General features: G+C 50.3%; 9 protein-coding genes across 9 annotated transcripts, besides 2 other annotated features; all 9 read right to left on the bottom strand.

Annotated features, from left to right (window-relative positions):
- Nucleotides 1–389: 389 nt before the first annotated feature.
- TraAM80_08110 (tuzin) lies at nucleotides 390–2450 on the bottom strand (the record flags this gene model as incomplete). Its single annotated transcript, XM_029384870.1, has 1 exon — nucleotides 390–2450. One exon carries the CDS (start codon nucleotides 2448–2450, stop codon nucleotides 390–392), a length of 2061 nt encoding a protein of 686 aa, XP_029235281.1.
- Nucleotides 2451–3155: 705 nt separating this feature from the next.
- Nucleotides 3156–4817, bottom strand: TraAM80_08109 (uncharacterized protein; the record flags this gene model as incomplete). The annotated part of the gene is made up of 1 exon (XM_029384869.1): nucleotides 3156–4817. One exon carries the CDS (start codon nucleotides 4815–4817, stop codon nucleotides 3156–3158), a length of 1662 nt encoding a protein of 553 aa, XP_029235280.1.
- Nucleotides 4818–5460: 643 nt separating this feature from the next.
- Nucleotides 5461–7890, bottom strand: TraAM80_08108 (beta-lactamase domain-containing protein; the record flags this gene model as incomplete). The annotated part of the gene is made up of 1 exon (XM_029384868.1): nucleotides 5461–7890. One exon carries the CDS (start codon nucleotides 7888–7890, stop codon nucleotides 5461–5463), a length of 2430 nt encoding a protein of 809 aa, XP_029235279.1.
- A 472-nt stretch (nucleotides 7891–8362) lies between these two features.
- TraAM80_08107 (protein kinase Wee90) lies at nucleotides 8363–10129 on the bottom strand (the record flags this gene model as incomplete). The annotated part of the gene is made up of 1 exon (XM_029384867.1): nucleotides 8363–10129. One exon carries the CDS (start codon nucleotides 10127–10129, stop codon nucleotides 8363–8365), a length of 1767 nt encoding a protein of 588 aa, XP_029235278.1.
- A 478-nt stretch (nucleotides 10130–10607) lies between these two features.
- Nucleotides 10608–10928, bottom strand: TraAM80_08106 (uncharacterized protein; the record flags this gene model as incomplete). Its single annotated transcript, XM_029384866.1, has 1 exon — nucleotides 10608–10928. The coding sequence occupies one exon, from the start codon at nucleotides 10926–10928 to the stop codon at nucleotides 10608–10610; it is 321 nt and encodes a 106-aa protein (XP_029235277.1).
- Nucleotides 10929–11414: 486 nt separating this feature from the next.
- Nucleotides 11415–12839, bottom strand: TraAM80_08105 (uncharacterized protein; the record flags this gene model as incomplete). The annotated part of the gene is made up of 1 exon (XM_029384865.1): nucleotides 11415–12839. The coding sequence occupies one exon, from the start codon at nucleotides 12837–12839 to the stop codon at nucleotides 11415–11417; it is 1425 nt and encodes a 474-aa protein (XP_029235276.1).
- A 483-nt stretch (nucleotides 12840–13322) lies between these two features.
- TraAM80_08104 (uncharacterized protein) lies at nucleotides 13323–13664 on the bottom strand (the record flags this gene model as incomplete). Its single annotated transcript, XM_029384864.1, has 1 exon — nucleotides 13323–13664. The coding sequence occupies one exon, from the start codon at nucleotides 13662–13664 to the stop codon at nucleotides 13323–13325; it is 342 nt and encodes a 113-aa protein (XP_029235275.1).
- Nucleotides 13665–13687: 23 nt separating this feature from the next.
- Nucleotides 13688–13738: a sequence feature (A-rich).
- A 150-nt stretch (nucleotides 13739–13888) lies between these two features.
- Nucleotides 13889–13918: a sequence feature (G-rich).
- Nucleotides 13919–13965: 47 nt separating this feature from the next.
- TraAM80_08103 (uncharacterized protein) lies at nucleotides 13966–15876 on the bottom strand (the record flags this gene model as incomplete). The annotated part of the gene is made up of 1 exon (XM_029384863.1): nucleotides 13966–15876. One exon carries the CDS (start codon nucleotides 15874–15876, stop codon nucleotides 13966–13968), a length of 1911 nt encoding a protein of 636 aa, XP_029235274.1.
- A 654-nt stretch (nucleotides 15877–16530) lies between these two features.
- TraAM80_08102 (uncharacterized protein) lies at nucleotides 16531–17079 on the bottom strand (the record flags this gene model as incomplete). Its single annotated transcript, XM_029384862.1, has 1 exon — nucleotides 16531–17079. The coding sequence occupies one exon, from the start codon at nucleotides 17077–17079 to the stop codon at nucleotides 16531–16533; it is 549 nt and encodes a 182-aa protein (XP_029235273.1).
- Nucleotides 17080–17230: the final 151 nt, after the last annotated feature.

The raw sequence follows: 17230 nt of genomic DNA, 5'->3' as shown, positions 1-17230 counted from the left end.
AGCTCTAAGGTACCTCACAAGTGTGGGGCAGACCACGAAGATATCTTTGGGCGAAGCTAATACTTTGTGCCGTGGCATTTCAGTTCCTCTCCCCACAAGATCAAAACACGGCGTGTTTTTTTTGTGAGTTTCTGATCCTTCACACGAAATTGTTAATCGACGTCCCGACCCGCACGAGCAGAACGAAGATGAGGGTGAGCACATCGTAGCTAGTCACACCAGCTTTGCCCATTGCTTCTTACGTCACAAGTAAGATTGAGAGGAAGAGAAGAAAAGTTGTTGGGTGAGAGCAGTGTTCATGGGGCGCCCATGCGACAGTTACTTTCACCAGCACCAGGATCCAGCGACACAGTGAGACGCTGCTTGGTTCGCACACATGATCAGTTCAGTTACTGCCAACAGCGAGCTGCTGTGTGAAACACCTTTTGCTGAAACATCCAGACATCCGTAACTGCATTGTACATGACGATGTCTCGAAGGGCTTCGTTGCGTAGACTAGAATAATCGTATCCTTCGCTCTGTCCAGTTTGAAAAGGAAAGTGCGCCAACCTTAAAACGGCCTCGTGAAGTGAGGGGTCTTTTGCCCATGCAGCTTGCAGTTGTCTCATGGCCTTCAGAAGTTTTTGGTTGGTGTACGTGGTGGCAGAGATGTGTCCGTGACGAACAGTGGCGAGAAGTTCATCGAGGTCATTGCTGTTTGTTCCGACTACTTCAACGAAGTGTGTTAACTCAAGGGGATCAATTAGGTGATTTGTATAGCGAAAGGCCTCTGTGGCTGAGAAGTTGGGGACAAGGTGGAAGTCGAGGCGTGGCAGAGCTGTCATTGCCAAGGTAAGCGATTCAATGGGTACCTCGATAATGACCTGACAGAGTCGTCGATCGCATGCCAATGCCACAACCTCGTTGTAGATGCGCATTAGCGAGCTGCCATCGCGGATTTTAAGTACTAGTAGAGGGGTGACACCATTCATGGTCTTCCTTGCGCGATCTGAAGCCTCGCCAATGAAATTGAGAAGATCGCCACATGCGTCGATGTTCTGGACGTTTAACGATTTCACAATGGAGCGAAGTGGGTCCTCGTTTGAACGAATATCAACAAAGACGGCAGCCATTTTTTCCTTGCGAACGGCGGCGCGAAATAAAATGCTTTTTCCGCAGCCATAGAACCCAGCGAAGACGAGAATACGCGGGTGTGAGAGATCTTGTTGCCTTAGTGTCTGGCGCAAGCGCCGCTCCTCCTCTTCGCGATGTACATAACCTTTCATCGGTTGTTTGCCATACTTTTGGGAGAGCGTATTTGCCGCAATGGCTAACTGATAGGAGCGCTGCTGCTTCATGTAGTTTTTAAAATTCCAACCAAAAACAGACATGACACCTAGAACGGCCACGCAGGCACTGAAGACACCACTATACTTGGTAAGGACGTATCGGATTTCCTTCTCCTTCATACGTTCCTTGATTTCCTCGCGTTTCTGCCGGTGCTGGTCACGTTCCCACTCCGATTTCTCAAGCACGCTCATGCGAACAGACTTGTTAAGGTGCGAGAGACAGTGGACATCGGCGCTATCCAGCAAATATAACTTGTCCGCTCTCCAGCCTCGGTGAAAAAGAATACAGGAAGTACTTTCCTGGTCAGAGCGACGATCCACTCCTGCGGACTTTACCCATTCTAACACTTCTTGAAACTTCTCATTCGAAATAAACTTCGAACGCCCTTCTGAGAGAGCAATCATTTCACGTGGTACGGCAAGGTCAAAGCGGTCGTTATCTAAGAGGACTGCAAAGGTACCATTTCCATTGACTTTGGCCACTAAACCACCAATTATTGTACCCGTGCTTGACGCATATACAGGCGGAGCGGCTGCGGCGGTGGTGGTAGCAGTAGCGGTGTTCACAGAAGCAGCGGCATCCACAGATGGCGTGCTTATTCCCGTTGCTACAGTCATTTGTCGCATTCCAGTCGTGGGTGCATTTTTATGGTGGGATGTTCCATTGGCTAGAGTTGATGTGTTTTTTGCCGCTGGCCCTGTTGTCGCCACTGCATTTCCCTCCGTCAGTCCCGCCGTGTTAAAAATAGGTGTGGGACGCACCTCACTGGGTTTGGCTGGATCAGGGGTACAAACTGCATCCTGACCGCAAGTGACGTACACCCGCGATCCTACCTCGATCACAGGCGAAAGAGCAATCTCCTTAAAGAAAACGGCGTACACCGACTCTGATATTTGAGCTGTTATTTGTCCAATAGCAATTGGTTCATCTGTGCTCGCCGTTTCGGAGTTTTCAAAGTAAGCTGCAACGCGAAGCCCCTGCAGGCTCGTCTGCGTAGCGCCACAGCGTGCAGTCGATCCTGCTGATGAGAGGGTTGAGCTGGTAGTGGCGGGGATTGACGAGGTACCCTTGTTGGCGACAGCCAAAGCAACTGGCAGCACTACCCGCGTCTGTCGCCACATTGCCTCAAGTAAAAGAGGAGTTTATTTGTTACTGTGTAAATATGCTCCCCACCACCCCTCCAAAACCAATTCAAAAAACGGTGTGGGCGCCGGTGAACAGGTTGAAAGGTATAAACAAAGGAAGATGGTGGTTATATATATATGTATTGCTGCCTGCTTTTCAGCCACGATTGCCAAATTACAGACTGGGAGAAACACCTTAGATGCAGCCCAGATGCTCCACTTTGAGCCACTGCTCACACGTACGCAAGTACCCTCTCCGTCGTTTGTCGTTGTTGCCTCAGCCTGAAAATAAAAATCCTTCCTACTTGTATTTATCTTCGCTACTTCCACTGATTTTTTTTCCCCCTTCCCACGTGAGACGAGCAAAATAATAAGAGAAAATGTATTCTCTTGCCCTAAAGAGACAGAGGAAAAGATGCAAAAGAAAGAAAGAAGCTGCATGCAGCAGGCGTTGCGAACGAAATGAGAGGAGGTCAGAGAAACATTATTCTTCCCCCTTCGCCTTCCAATGCACTTTCGTAGCGTCACCCGTTGGTTCCATAGATGAAGTTCCACCGCACGTGTCTTCGTTTTCCTCATTCTTCCCCTTTTTTATCTCACAAACGCAGATCCGCTACTATGGAAGAGAGTACAAGGCCTGTGTGTGGACGCTTGTAATTTTTATTAAATGTCTTCGCACGCCACGTTGTTCTTAATGCAACTCTACATCGGTGGCGCTTCACGGCGGCGACGTCTTAGAGGAGGATGCCCACCGCCTCGATCACCATGGCGTGGTTGTTTATATGAATGATGCGGCTCTTTCCTGATTCCCGAGACGTCCGCGACCACCCGACGTGAGTGTGGGTTTGCTGGCGCCTGTAAAGGTTGGGTTTTTGTCTTCTCTCTTCTCCATGACGGTGTTACACAGCGCACCGCTGCAGCGATATCCCTAAGCTCATTGTGTGAGCCTTCTTCGTCTCGCGGCTTCGCTCTATTGGGTTGAAGTTTTTTTCTACAAATACGGCACAACTGCGCCACCGTTTGGGCCACACGCAGCGCCGTTAAAAAGGGATGTGTCGCCTGCGTCGAGCCTTCTTTGCCATCCGTCTTTGTGTTAAAATCCACTGCATGCTGCTGCTCACGCAGAAGAGGAGCAGCGGAGTGAATCTTCAGTACGGCTTCCTCTACGACAGGCAGCAGAGTGCCGGCAACGCGAAAGATTTCATTCAGAAGGGACCTCACGCCTTCATCCGTGGTTGACACGCATGGCAGTGCACGAAGAACAAGATGGAGGACGCACTCAATGATTGGCAGAGGGGCATCCAAAGCTGCGTCAGCACTCTCTATCGCCACGAGACACGCAGAAACCTTTTCAAGTTCTTGACTATTCAAACTGTCCGGCGTCGCTAATGCCACGTCAGTTAGTTGCACGAGCAACTGAATGACAGATAACGGCACAGTGAAGTCTCTCACACTCTTCTCTAAGCAATTCTGCTCTGATGAGTAGATAAAATTCAATACTTCTGCGACCTTCGCAAGCAGAAACGCCAAAGGGACCCGTTTGCCGACAATATTGCAATGCGACGCGCCCATCTCCTCCAATGCCAGCAGCTGCTTCTGCAATGCATCAAGCTCAGTGAGATTTTTCGGTGGATTCTGTGATACAAGCGCGGCGCAGAGCTGTTCGCACCTTAAGCCACCATAGTCCCGAAAGTGCTCTTTCAATGCCTTTTGAAGTTCCAGTGTGCAGGATGCCTCCACTGACTGCGATGGATGGCAGAGCCACAACTCAAACGCCCTTTTCAACCCTTCTTGAGCTGAAGAGCTTGACACGATTGACACACACGCTGACAGCGAGTGAGGGAGCTGTGCCGTAAGCTTCTCCACAATTGAGGCGCTGCATTCTTCTTGAAGGCTAAGAAGAGCCGTCAAGGCAACACGCCGTTCTTGCGGGTTAGGACTCTGCAATGCCTCGCCCTGTGTATTTTGTGTATCAGCCTCCTCGCTTTCTGGCGGGGGTATGGACCAGTGCACAAGCACCTCGCACAGTGCATCCCCATACTGACTGCGCCGTTCCACTGGTGCATCAAGAAACATCCCCGGAAGGGCCTTCAGCAAAAAGGCCCGATGCAGCCACGGCACTGCGTTATTTGCGAGCACGCCACGCAGGACCTTTAGAATATCTTCCCATTCCTCTGGAAGGTACACAGATGCGGTAACAAGTGCCTTTACAAGAGGGCGAATGCCTTCACCAACCTTTTCAATGTCTGACAGAGCTATCTTAAGCTGCCGCACAGCAGTCAAAAGTGATGATCGCGACGCTGAGGTCTCGCCCCCGGGGTGGTACTCACTCACCAGCTGGATTAATGCTTGAAGCTCCATCATCCTTTTCCCCGTGCGTATAGGAAAAACAAAGGGGGATAGAGAAAAAATAAATATGAAAGGTTTGCAAGAAATAACCTTCTGGACGCATTTGAGGAGCAGCGCACTTCCATGCTGTGCTTTCGCAGATTAACCTGAGACACAACAACTATAAACTGACATGGGTTTCGGTGTCATCCGTACAGCTCGGCACGACACCTACGCCAGTCAAGTTATTGTATTTGTATTCAGTGTGGCAGATACTGTTGCCACAGATAGATAGATATATTATGCTCGTGTGATTTGCTCTCCACCACCGCACGGTGTGAGGGATGAGTGGAATGTGCCTCTCTCACGCAGAACAATGTAAAAAGAGAAAGAGAGAGAAACTCCAGTGAGCAGTGTGTATGTGTGCACCAACGCAAATCGTAGGCAACTCAACACACTGCCGTGTGTAAATTCAGCTGACGGACACCCTCGAGGGGTTTATTCCGTTAACATCATGGAAAAAAAGACAATAGGAGTTTCAGGGGATAGTCCGTGCACATGTGCGCGCATTATTCAGCTCGTAGAGAAAAAATAAGAAGAAACCAAGATGCCTTTGCAGCCTTCCTCAAGGCACTGTTGGCATCACCTTTTTCATTTTGCCTCTACTAGCCTACCGGGGTCAGCTGACACATATGATGGAGCGATCCTTAACCGTCCAGAGGTCCGGCCTCTGCTTCATGATCTGCAGCGCGCCCCCTACTACATCATGCACTTGAATCGACACTGCGGCTGCTTCAAATGCCCGACGCAGCAAAGAGCCAGCAATAATGGAGCGATATCCACCGGCACAGTACACAATAATTTTTTTGATGTCCTGACACAAAAAGCGACATCGGATGCCCGCAGCCATACAGCTATCGTATAACTTCTCCAAAAGGATTTGGCCAAGCTGCGAGGATGGGGTATGAAAATCAACCACCGGCGTCCCCTGTTCATGTGTACTTCTCGCCAATGCTGATGAGGATGAGGATGCTGACACCGTATCTAGAGCTGTTATCTGACACAGATCCGCCAAAGAAACATGAATGCTGTGCTTATGCGAGCCATTTTTGAACTCGTACGAGGTGCGGCAGTCGAGAATCAAGGTGTCCTCAGATGGTTCGATACACTTAAGCTGCTCATAGTTACCAATCCTCAAGAAGGCACATGTGTCCGAGTCAGTCACCCACACAAGCTGACGCGGCAAATAATTCGACATAATGGACATTGGAAGAGGCTTGACTGTAATGTAGTCCCCTGTCTGCGTGCCTGCACCAACTTCAAAAGGAGGACTGGAAGGAGCGTCTAGCTCATTCGCGGTATAGATTTCTATTGGTGCCCCCGGGGATATCAATGCTAGCCGCTTTCGTACAAGCGAAAGCTGTTGCTCACCTGCGCAAATCACGACAATGGGTTGAAGTGGTCGCAGCAAACACTGAAGCCACAATTCTGCCTTCTTGGCACCGTAGGCAGTATCTGGGAAATTCATTGGAATATTCACAGATCCTTTCAAATGCACCTTCTCGTGGTCCGTGTTGTCCCTGATGTCCAGAACGATGGGTGTCATGGCTGAGGAAGCCGCAACAGCATCATTGAGACTTGGAAAATGATAAGACGGCAAAGAGCTCCGTGATAAAAGTCTGGCTCCACTTCCACCGAATGCAGAGGGGAAGGAGAGCAAATTGTGTTCTCTTATATGCGAGAATAATAGTGGCTTGGGAAGTGGTGGACGCCCGTGAACGTACGTGACGTAATCTGCGGGGTCCAAAAGTTTGTCTAGCACCTTGCGAGAGTGTTTCATTCGCTTTAGATCGCCCACATGAGCCGCCCAGTAGAGATCCAGCTGATGTGTCACGTTGTTATACCCGCCGTGGGATGGAAACACGACAACATAATCCAGCGTGTGCCTATTATTACTCTCACCTGACTGGGCAAAGTACCTGTCCCACAAACGCTCCTTGAGAAAACGTTGCGCCACTGTTGTTGCCGTCTCTAGAGACAAGGAAGTACCTGTTGAAGAAAGTCCCGGAAAATCGGCAAAAAAATCATGACGTGGGGCAGCATCGGTGCCAATCACGGTGCCTGTAAAGAGTGCCAGTAGATTGGAATCAAAACGCAACTCAACCAACATGCATTCCGGGGAAAAGGAGGGCACGGGGACACAGCAAAGTTGCAAACGTGGGCCTAATGATAACATCGGCCACGGTTCTGCGGGTGTGTCCATCTCCTGTATCCACGGTGTGCCGCTTAAGAGCACCGCCTCTGGATGTTTTGCCAGCAGTGCAGCATGCCCCATTGCAATGTCTACGAAGCAGTGCGAAAGCACAACACCACGTAATTGAAGCTGTAACGCCGAAATATCCGCCTCGTACACAGACGTATCAAACTGTGGATCAATAATGGCTGCTACACGTTCTGTAAGGTCCGCAATGAGAAACGAAGACGTGCGTGTCACTTCGTGCACATACTGACGAAGTGCAAATGGTGTCTCAGCGTGTGAAAACTCCGGCCAACAATTATGTGTCAGCGCCAGTGGAAGAAAGTGATACGCCATAAATGCTTCCAGCTTCTCAACAGCCGTCATATCACCATTATTTTCATGTAGGCGATGCACAACTTCGATTCGCCTTTCTGCTGTAATAGCGGCCCGAGGGGCGGAGATAAGGGCATCGGCTCTCGGCCTCTTCTTTGTCATGGGGCTATCGCTTCTGCTACAGCCTCTATTGTGCCCACACTTTTCTTTTTCTTCGGTTGCCTCCTTCTTGTCATTTGCGCTCCACTCATCACCAACCCCAACACCTTCGCTAAAACCGAAGAGTTCCACCTCCGGCACCGCCGGTACCATCAGCGTGGCTGCTAGTCTAAGAATGGGGGCGTATCGGTTGCGGTGCTGTCGTAGGCGCCGTGTGACATCCTGGCACACCGTGTCGCTCAGCGAGCCCGCTACTTCGAGCAGCACCGGCCTGAAGGTTGAACGGCTACATTCATCACTGGCGTCCGCACCCTGCAAAGAAGGGTATTTCGTTGGGACCGCCTTTTCGCCCGCATCCTTCTTCTCATTTGCTCGCATTGTGAGAAGCAGACTCCTGTAATAGCAGCGGAAAGAAACAAGAATTTTTTTTTTTTGATATGTTACACGCACGTGTTGTGCACACTGTGGTGCAGGAGACCCCCCACCCCCATGACACAACGCAGATGGGGCACGTAAATACATACCACTCTACTGAGACAAGCGGGAGACTTGCCGAGCTTACGAAGCCTCTACAAGAAAGTTGTGACCGTCAGAGGCAACTCTAAAGATAATTTCCGAACCTGCAATTCAACTGATTCAGAGACACAATGAAACATAGGGAGAAAAATGTTATGCATCCCTACGTACATGTGGTGGTGGTGGTATGAAGCAATAAAAACTAATTTCCCGCATCAGCTTGTTGTGTGTTTTATTGTTTTTTTTTTCTATATATACCTGCCCCAATTCTCTCCCTTTGCTTCACTTCTTGTTTTATAGCGATACCCACTGTGTAGGCTACGGCGACTTACCCTCAACTACGGCCTAGCCTGCGGATGATCACAGGCGTTTTCGGCGTGCACGACTCCTCAATGTCGACTCGCGGTCGTCTCCAAAGAGCATCACCGCCAGTGGCACAGTTTCCACCACTGCTGCCGCCGCCGCCGCCGTTGTTGTTGTTGTTATTGAGAGACGCCCCTTCAAGCGTCCGGCGTGCTGCACCCACCAGCCACAAAGAGACCTCAAGTGCGGTATGCACAAAGCGCATCTCCAGGAGTGTCGATGCCTCCTCGCTCTCGCATGTCTCCTCTGCGGCAGACCACTTTGTGACCAACTCCGGAACGCGTGGTGGGAGGTAAAAAAAGCGCAGCACATCACGTGCGGTTGGACGTGCGACTGGGTCGTTATGCATAAGTAGGGCTACAAGATCAATCAGAGGCCTTGAGTAACCGCGGGACTCGAGAAGTTCTACCGGTAGTTCACTGCGCAGCTCCAAAAAAGGTGTCCCGTGCTGCGGCAACGCCTCCCCTGACATGAGCTCAAAGAGTGAAATACCAAAAGAAAAAATATCGCCCGCCTTGGGATGCCGTTTTTGGTTAAGCATGTCCGCACACACATAGCGACAGTCCCCCTCCTCCACACTCATGGTGCTAAGTTGAGTCGGCATACTTAGCCCAATAAGGTCCATCATGGTGTTACCGTTCACCATTTGTGATGCATTGCTCGTCCTTTGGTTGCCTGGAATAAGGCACCGCCGTGGACGACCCTCTTCGTTAAGAGTTACACTGCAACCAAAGTCGCTAAGTTTGTAACTTCCATCCCCATCTATCAGCACATTATCCGGCTTAAAGTCCAAATGTACAATATTGGCACTATGCAATGCATCCAACGCAAGAGCCATGTGTCCAAGGAATATGAACAATTCCCGTTCCTCCCATCGCTCCCCGCGTTTACGCCGCAGCTCCGCCATATTAGCCACAGAACCACCCTTACAGTATTCCATCTGGAGGTACATCTGCGGAATAGATCCCTCTTCCCACGCATCCAGAAGCTGCACAACATGTGGAAAACCTCGAGTAAAAGTCAATATTTCCTTTTCCCGCAAAAAGCGTTGACGCTGCTCAGCATTCGTCAAAGGTGGCGACATTTTCACTGCCACAAGAGCTCCTGTGCCTGTCTCTTCGTAAAGTGTGACCTTGCCAAAGGAACCAGAACCGAGATCCTTAATTTCCCGGTAGTCGGTTAAAATACGCCGATTAAATAAATTGGAGTATTCGGTGTCTGCTTGTGAGTGGTCCAATCCCTCTGGTGAGGCACGGATGAAAGAGGCACTCTGCCCGCGCCGTGGCAGACAATCCCCCTGAGAGGAAATCGTCTGAGATGGGAAAAGCACAGCAGCCGAAAAAAAGCCAAGTGGCGCCACAGGGCGATTTACACAACGACGTGGTACTTCGACCTCACCATCCTGTGAGATGATAGGCATGGAATTATCTGTGTCATCCAACTGTAATGCACTGAACTGCGACAAATCAGAGGATGGCCGCTTCCTTGAAGCAAGACCCTTGCGGATATCCTGCACAGCATTCCGTGGACCACGTTGACTGTTGTTGAGTGGCGCACACCGCATCTGGCTTCGGGTTCTATGCACAGTTCTGCGCTGCTTTGCGGGTGTCTTTGGCACCGGCGGTGGCCGCCATAATGCGGAGTTTTGCGGTACGGCGAGTGGTGTGCTTAAGTCATCCCTGTTGACCACACTGTTGTCGGCCTCTAACGCTGTGAAGGGAGGTGCGAGGGTTCCCATTTTAGCGACCCGCGTGTAATGTCGTCAAACCTCTTGTAAAAACTCTTCTCTTTTGAACTTCACTTCTCTATGAGTCTGGAGGGAGGCAAAAAAAAAAGATAATCACAAAATAAAAACAAAATCAGGTTAAAATGAGGACATACCCACTCACATACGGGCAGAAAGCAACACAAAAAGGCAAAGGAGGGGAAAACACATAATGGAGAATACACCTTTGCACATGTATTGCAAGATAATAAAACGCATATGTATGTGAGTGGATTCGTGTAAGCGTGAGAGTGGGGTTCTGCGCAGGATGCCTCAGTGTTAGCAGCTTATCTCCTACGGCTTCTCTTACCACCATTTTGGGATGCCCAACTCTCGTCCTTTTTATTTCTTTTCAAGTTTTGGTTTAGTCGCGTCTTTCGTGTAACGTACACACATATCCACGTACAGGGTGAGAAATGCAGACGTGCAATTGTGCACAACAAAAGACTTGTTAGTGTTTCAGTTCCTTTCTTGCCTGCTGCGCCATCATTTCCAACCGCGCCTTTTCGTACATATCCCGCTGATGTTGATCATACAGTTGACTGAGCTGAGCGAAGCCATTCTTGGCGAACGCGGCGTAAAGGAGCGCGAACTCCTCCACACATGTCTGCTCATCCTTGGTGAGCTTAAAATCGCTCGTCTCTGTACTGGAAGGGACAATACACTTCTGAAAGACACGATGCACAATGTTCTGGCGAGCCGCATGGTAGGCGCGGTACTGCTCCCCCTTGATGGTGTCGCTAGCCAGCACCAATGAATTCCTCTGACCCATGTCAGCTAAATGTGAGTGTGTTGTGTGTTGTCTCTACCCCTGTTAAAGGGACTAGGTTGTGGACCTTCTGTTATATATTTTTATTTTCTCCCTGAGGCGGGCGGGCAGGGAGGGGCTCCTTCTCTGAGGCGATAAGCGTAAGTGGAACGCGGCAAAGTTGCAAAGAAAATGGATGGAAACAGTTGGACACACATACACAGATACAAAGAACCCGTTAAAGATGTACCACCATTGCAGCATCGACGCAACCCTTTCATACCACTTCTTCGTCTCTTCTTGTGTTTACTTGCCGTTCCTGTGAAAGGGGGGTGTATTTGTTTGCATCTTCTTTTCTATCGTCATTTTTTTTTGTATTTTGTTTTGTGTGTGCATGTGTGGGAGAAAAAAAAGATTCCGCGCGGAGCACGCATGCATCACCACACACACACACGGTTCTCCATCAGCGGGAATAAAGTCAACAAAAAAGAGGGGCTCATTTGCATCTCGCTAACCGGCCACCAACTCCACCTCGAGAAATGCTTCATGTGCCGCGCTTGTGTCAGTCGCGTCGTGGCAGTGGACAGACAGACATGACCCGGACGGTAAACGAAGAAAATCTACAAAGGATGAAGTTGTGCATGCGACTGATGCACTGCAGCTGCACAACCGACGGGGACACGCACACGTCTGACAAGACGCGGCTGTTCTGTTGCTACTGACATGAAGGGCAGAAACATTTTGGCGGCCGGTTCCCTGTGATGGCTGCAAGGTGTAGCAGGTGGACCCCCCCGTGAAAAAGCTAAAGACGGTATTGTCGTTCACCCTTAGCAATACGGACGGCGGCACAAATCCGACGACGCCCCCCCCGCTGCCGGGGCTCTTCCCACCGGTACGACGACTGCAGCTGCTGAGCAGAGAGACCGTTACACGATAGATGCCGCCTTTTAAGAGCTCAATGACAGAAGGACGCTTTGGACGCCAGAGAAATGGGGGCCCTCCTCCTTCACTGAGCTCGGAATGAAGAGCCGTGCCTTCGGGGGTTATGCCAACTGAGAGCCATTCCCCTGTTGTTGTCTTCCGCACATGCAGTGTGCTCCACGGAATGGGGCTATCCATGGAAAGCGTTGGCAACGACACGTGACCTCCACGCCAATGCCACCGTGCCAGACTGCAGTCCACACTCGGACGCACCATAGAGAGCAGAACTCTTCTGTTTTTTATGGAACTTCTGACATCCCCGCTGGATGACTCTCCGCGTTTCCAAGAGACCGGCAAGGTTGACTGCGACTGTTGCAGGAGCTGCTTCCACTGATTGCGCAGACACTTCACTTCCCGAATCATCTCTTTCAGTGGAGAGTCATCCACACACCCTTTGCGGTCACCATCGGTCGGAGCTTCAAAAACTGCTGCTGGCAAAGGCGGGGGTGGCGGCGCCAATGATATTGAGGATGATAGTCGCTGTTGTGGCTGTGATGAAGGCACATATGCGTGCACATCTGACAGAATGCAATCAATCTGCTGCTGTAGATCCGCTAAACCGGGGTAGAGTATCTCCTCGCGAAACTGATGGCTGGCACGGCGCTCCATCTCCACAGCGTCGTGAAGCTGCCGGCTGGTTTGCTGGAGCTCCTGTATTACCCTTTCCGTGGTTTCGCGGTCGATACGGTAGCGTTGCTCCTTAAGCCGACAATCGCTCACAATGACCTCCACGGCATTCAGAACCTGACTCATTTTGTCCTCCAGCTGCCCCAACCGTTCGTCGTGTTGCTGCGCCTGCTGCAGGAGCAGCTGCGACGCATGTAAAACACAAGGCTGAACGTTTTTCCACTCCCTCCCGAGCCCCTGCTGCGTTTCCACAAGGTTGCACAGAATTTCCTCACAACGACTGCGAAGAGACGCAGGCGATGATAAAAGCGCCGCAGGTGCGCTCATTGCCTCGCCCTTCTCAAAGTCGTTTCTCCCCCACGTTACCACTCAAGCACACACACGCAGAAAAAGCGAGCGCGCGAGTGATGAATAGAAATCACCTTCACTTCAAACAACAGCCTCTATTTAGAACACACGTACATAACAAAATGTGCAAAAAATAATAATAAAAAGAATACAGCACATTTTGAGACAAAAAAGCAACAGTGCGTGGAAGCACAGCCATGAATCTTAGTGAACGATGCCCCTTCCCCCACTCCATTGCCGCAGCTGCCATCATTTCTTCTGAGAAACTTCGACCTCCCTACCAAAAGACATACACACATCCCGGCATACAGATATAAATACGTCAAAGCTAACACTCCTTCCCCCACCACCAACAATTTCTCCTGCGCAAAGGTGCGGCCACAAATCTCCATCCGCTACGAAAGAAGCAATCGTTACAAGGAGAAAAAACAAAAGTATCACCATTTCTTCACTATTTCGGTCTCATAAATTAAAGGATCGCGTTATGGCCTCTGTGATGTGTGCCTGATCAAGTTCTTCGGTCCATTCCGTGTAAGTTTCATCGAGCACACGGCGCAGCTTCTGCTCCGCCCGCTTCTCCTGAAGAAAATGAATGACAGGAAGCTTGTTGTACACGAAGGACGGCACCATCAGGTCTGTCCATACCATCGGCATCCAGAAGAAGAAGGCATAGTACCACACCATGGTCCATGAAGCCAAGTACCATGTACTCATGGGTTCCAGATGGCGGCGGGCCACACTCACAGCATCTTTGTTCACCGGCCTCGCCAACTTGTTGGCATTCGCTCCCAGTCGTCGAAACATGCTTTTCTCCCTCTTTGATTCACTTTTTCTTTTTTTATCTTCCTCTTTTTATTATTTTTTCCTGCTTGTTTTTTAAAAAAGAAATACCTACACCTTTCGTATTCGCCTCGTTAGCAGCTATTCCACCCCCGCTTCCTCTCGCCAGCAAACAACGAAAAAAAAAAGTGTCAAACAAAAACCGATAGCCCAACAATCCCCAACCGCAGACGCACGCTGACAATACACTCACTCACTCCCTTCCTCTCTCCCTCTCTATGATCGTAGGACTGTGAAGTGGATGAAGAGGGAGTATCCCAGAGAGCTAGAGGGAATCCGCGATGGGACGAAATTTTTGCGAACCCGCCGTGGAGGGCAACATGACATCACGGAACAGACCAGTCATGTTCTGCAGCCCCATCTCTTGTTTGTCCAGCCTTTCCTGAAATATCCGCAAACGGTCTTCCATCAACGCGTGTTTCTCCATTATCCCGCGCAGCAGTTCGCGGGTTTCGCATGATTCTATCTGATGCTTGTTCCGCTGTATCTTTGAAAGAGACGTGCGACGGGGTCGACTCGCAGGACGCACTCCCTTCGAGCCGCGTTGGATCAACGCACAAGCTTCAACACAAAGTTCGTTACGGCAACACAAACCACAACCACTTGAGTGCTGACAGGCTCCCCCATTTGAGCGCCCAAAACGGCCAGGAGTTCGTAGCACCACATGCGTTGCAGGTACTTCACTTTTCCTTCTATTTCGTTCTATTTCAAATTCTTCTAGTTTCGTCAATGCGCGCGGCCTTCGCTTCTTATGTCCCCTGTGGGAGTGATACAGTGCGGATCCTGACGTGGCGCATTGCACCGGGCGATTTGCCTCACCGCTGTTACCCTTGGCGACCTCCCCCAGTGCACATTTTGATAAACCCTTCCGAGGCATTGCTTCCAAGGCGTCCTCCACGCGCTGAGTCTCCGTTGCAGCAGCAGCTGTTGTTTCAGGCTTTCCCACGAAACTTGTCTGTGTCGCTACCTCTTCAATCGCTCGGGTGGCCCCCCAGTAAGAACACCTTTGTTGCTGAAACTCGCTGAGAGAATTTGGATGCGTCAACGTGCCAGCATCGCCACTGACACCCTGACGTATTCCACCAACACTACTTCCTCTCCTGACTTCCTCAGATGTTCGCTGCTGCCCTTGCCTAGAGGACCTTTCCACCGTGGAAGAAGAGCTCATACCACATAACTCACTAGAGACGACGGGCCGATCATACAGGTGCATATCAGTCGTGGTTCCGGCGCCACTTTTGCTTCTACTCTCCTTTGTGGAACACCTGTTTACCACAGTGGGGGTGAGTCGGGCACCATAGTTCCCCAATGTCCACTCACTTCCACTGCTCATGCGGGCATCACCGGCTGATGCGCTGTCGCCACCTGCGCATATATCCACGAGGTGCTGCCTTAGTGCACCAATTAAAGCATTACGGCCCAAAAGCTCTTTTTCATGTTTGCGTTGCAAATTCTGCCAGTTCTCACGTTCACCTTCACACTGTGCAGATAAGGCCTTAGTACGGGCATCCAAATGGTGTATTTCCAACAGCAGCTTCCGCAAAATGTGTATGTACGCCTCCTCCATCTGGTGCTGACAGTCTTGTGGTGTATCATGCAACGCGGTACTTTCCCCAGAGGAGGTAGCGGTGGCGTCTAATGCAATGCTGGAGAACTGTGTGGCTTCCTCAGCCATCACCGACAAACCCTCGCCGCGAGTTCTATTCCTTTCCCACACTGCCGTACGACACTCGTCCAAAGCCACCCTTTCCTGCGGGGTGGTAGCACGCGTAACATTAAGTCCACCGACGCTCTTTCGATGTGAATCCGACTCATCACCGCAGGGCAACGCTGTCGTGTTGCTGCTGGGGGGTGCTACAAAAGTAGACTCGTAGGCTCTTGGGCTTTGAAACTGCAACGCGACAGCCTGTTGCGTCGACGCAGATTCAGCATCACCACAAGCATCACCCTCCACAGCCATGGAAATGGCGGAAATCTCAACGTCCGAGAGACGCGTTGTACATCCGGCGCAGTCGGTAGGTCGGTCTGCATTTTTTTCCTTCTCCGTGACGCCATTGCAGTTGTTAGCACCACAAAGTTTGCAGTCAGGCATTCCACTACTCCTACCGCGGTCTTGCAGGCAAGAGAACCGATGCAATGCCGCCGTAAGCGCTGCAATGTCTTCTCGCAGAGACATTGCCTGGACACCGCAACGATGGCGAGGGTGGCAACACGAAAAAGCCGCCTTGTCAGTCAGCGGCGGCCCACGCTCGTGCACACCCGTGCCCAAACTCTTCCTCACCACCGCGGTAGCCCGTTTCTATCAGTGCAGACGAACCCACAGCGTGCGGGAGACACATCGGCGGGCAATAAGAGCAAAACCATAAAAGAAAAAAAAGGTAACACAAATAAAACAGAAACAATAAAAAAAGCAGAACACACGGCACCCAAACAAAGAATAAAGGCACTCACACTCGCATCCCTCTAACGCGCTCCACAACTTGAACCGAAGAGGGACACCAGTCCCTCGCACACCCCCCCAGGCCAAAACAAACAGGAGTACGACATCACAACATGCCCCAAGCCAGGAGGCAAAAACAATACTTACAAATTCGCAACAACGATGCAAAAAACACAGAAGAGAACAGCAAAAGTATGCCACGACAACAGATAATGCCAACAACAAAAACACAAAGCATCAAAAAAAAACAATAAAAGCCCAACAAAATCCAAACAACAAAACGAAACAAAAAAGAAACAAAGCAAAAAACAACAACGCACATCGCTCAAAAAAATTACACAGAAAAACAAAAAAAACATAATAAAACGCAACGCAGCCATTCGGCTTATTTTAGACCCAGCACTGAAAAAATCTGGATAGAAAAAAAAGACCACATGCAACGCAAATGAGGTAAAATGACTCCGCAAATTTGTAGTTCTGGTCCTTGAAGGGAGCGTAGATGGAAGAGAGTGCGGTGTCGTCCTGGCAGTAGCCTTTCATGTACCCGTACACAAGAAGCGCCACACACACCCCAGACGCCGCAGATGCAATAGTAATCAATAGCGATGTCAAACACCCCAAGCAACACGACAGAGACCCGCAGATCATCTGAACGATGACAAAAACCATCACGATGAGGCCAACACCAATAGCACCCATAATCATCGCCTCAGAGGCCTGAAAAAATAACTTGTACTGCTGGCACAAGCTCTTGCTCACCTTATGCTCGGTTTCATTGCCACCCGGCAAGATTGTTCTGCTGTACCATAGTGTCTGTTTCATCGTCACAGTATCGCTCTTCTTTTGGAACACAGGAAAAATGTTGGCACACACAGCACAGGCGGTGGCCAATACGGCCATGATCAGCACCAGTATGCGCAAAGAGGGACAGCAGAACATGGTTCCTTTTTGGTGGCTGTGGAAAGCTTAATTATTGCCTTGGTGCTGCATCGGAGACACAAAGAGCAGAACAAAAAAAGAAGAAAAAACGTTGGCGTTCACACTCCTTCGGTGCAGGCGAGAACCACCGCAACGTGGAAGCACCGCCATC

Source organism: Trypanosoma rangeli (genome assembly GCF_003719475.1).
Source record: "Trypanosoma rangeli strain AM80 chromosome Unknown Tra_15.4_contig_00375, whole genome shotgun sequence".
In the NCBI taxonomy this organism is placed as follows: Eukaryota; Euglenozoa; class Kinetoplastea; order Trypanosomatida; family Trypanosomatidae; genus Trypanosoma; species Trypanosoma rangeli.
This window is presented reverse-complemented; position numbering and strand designations above follow the sequence as displayed.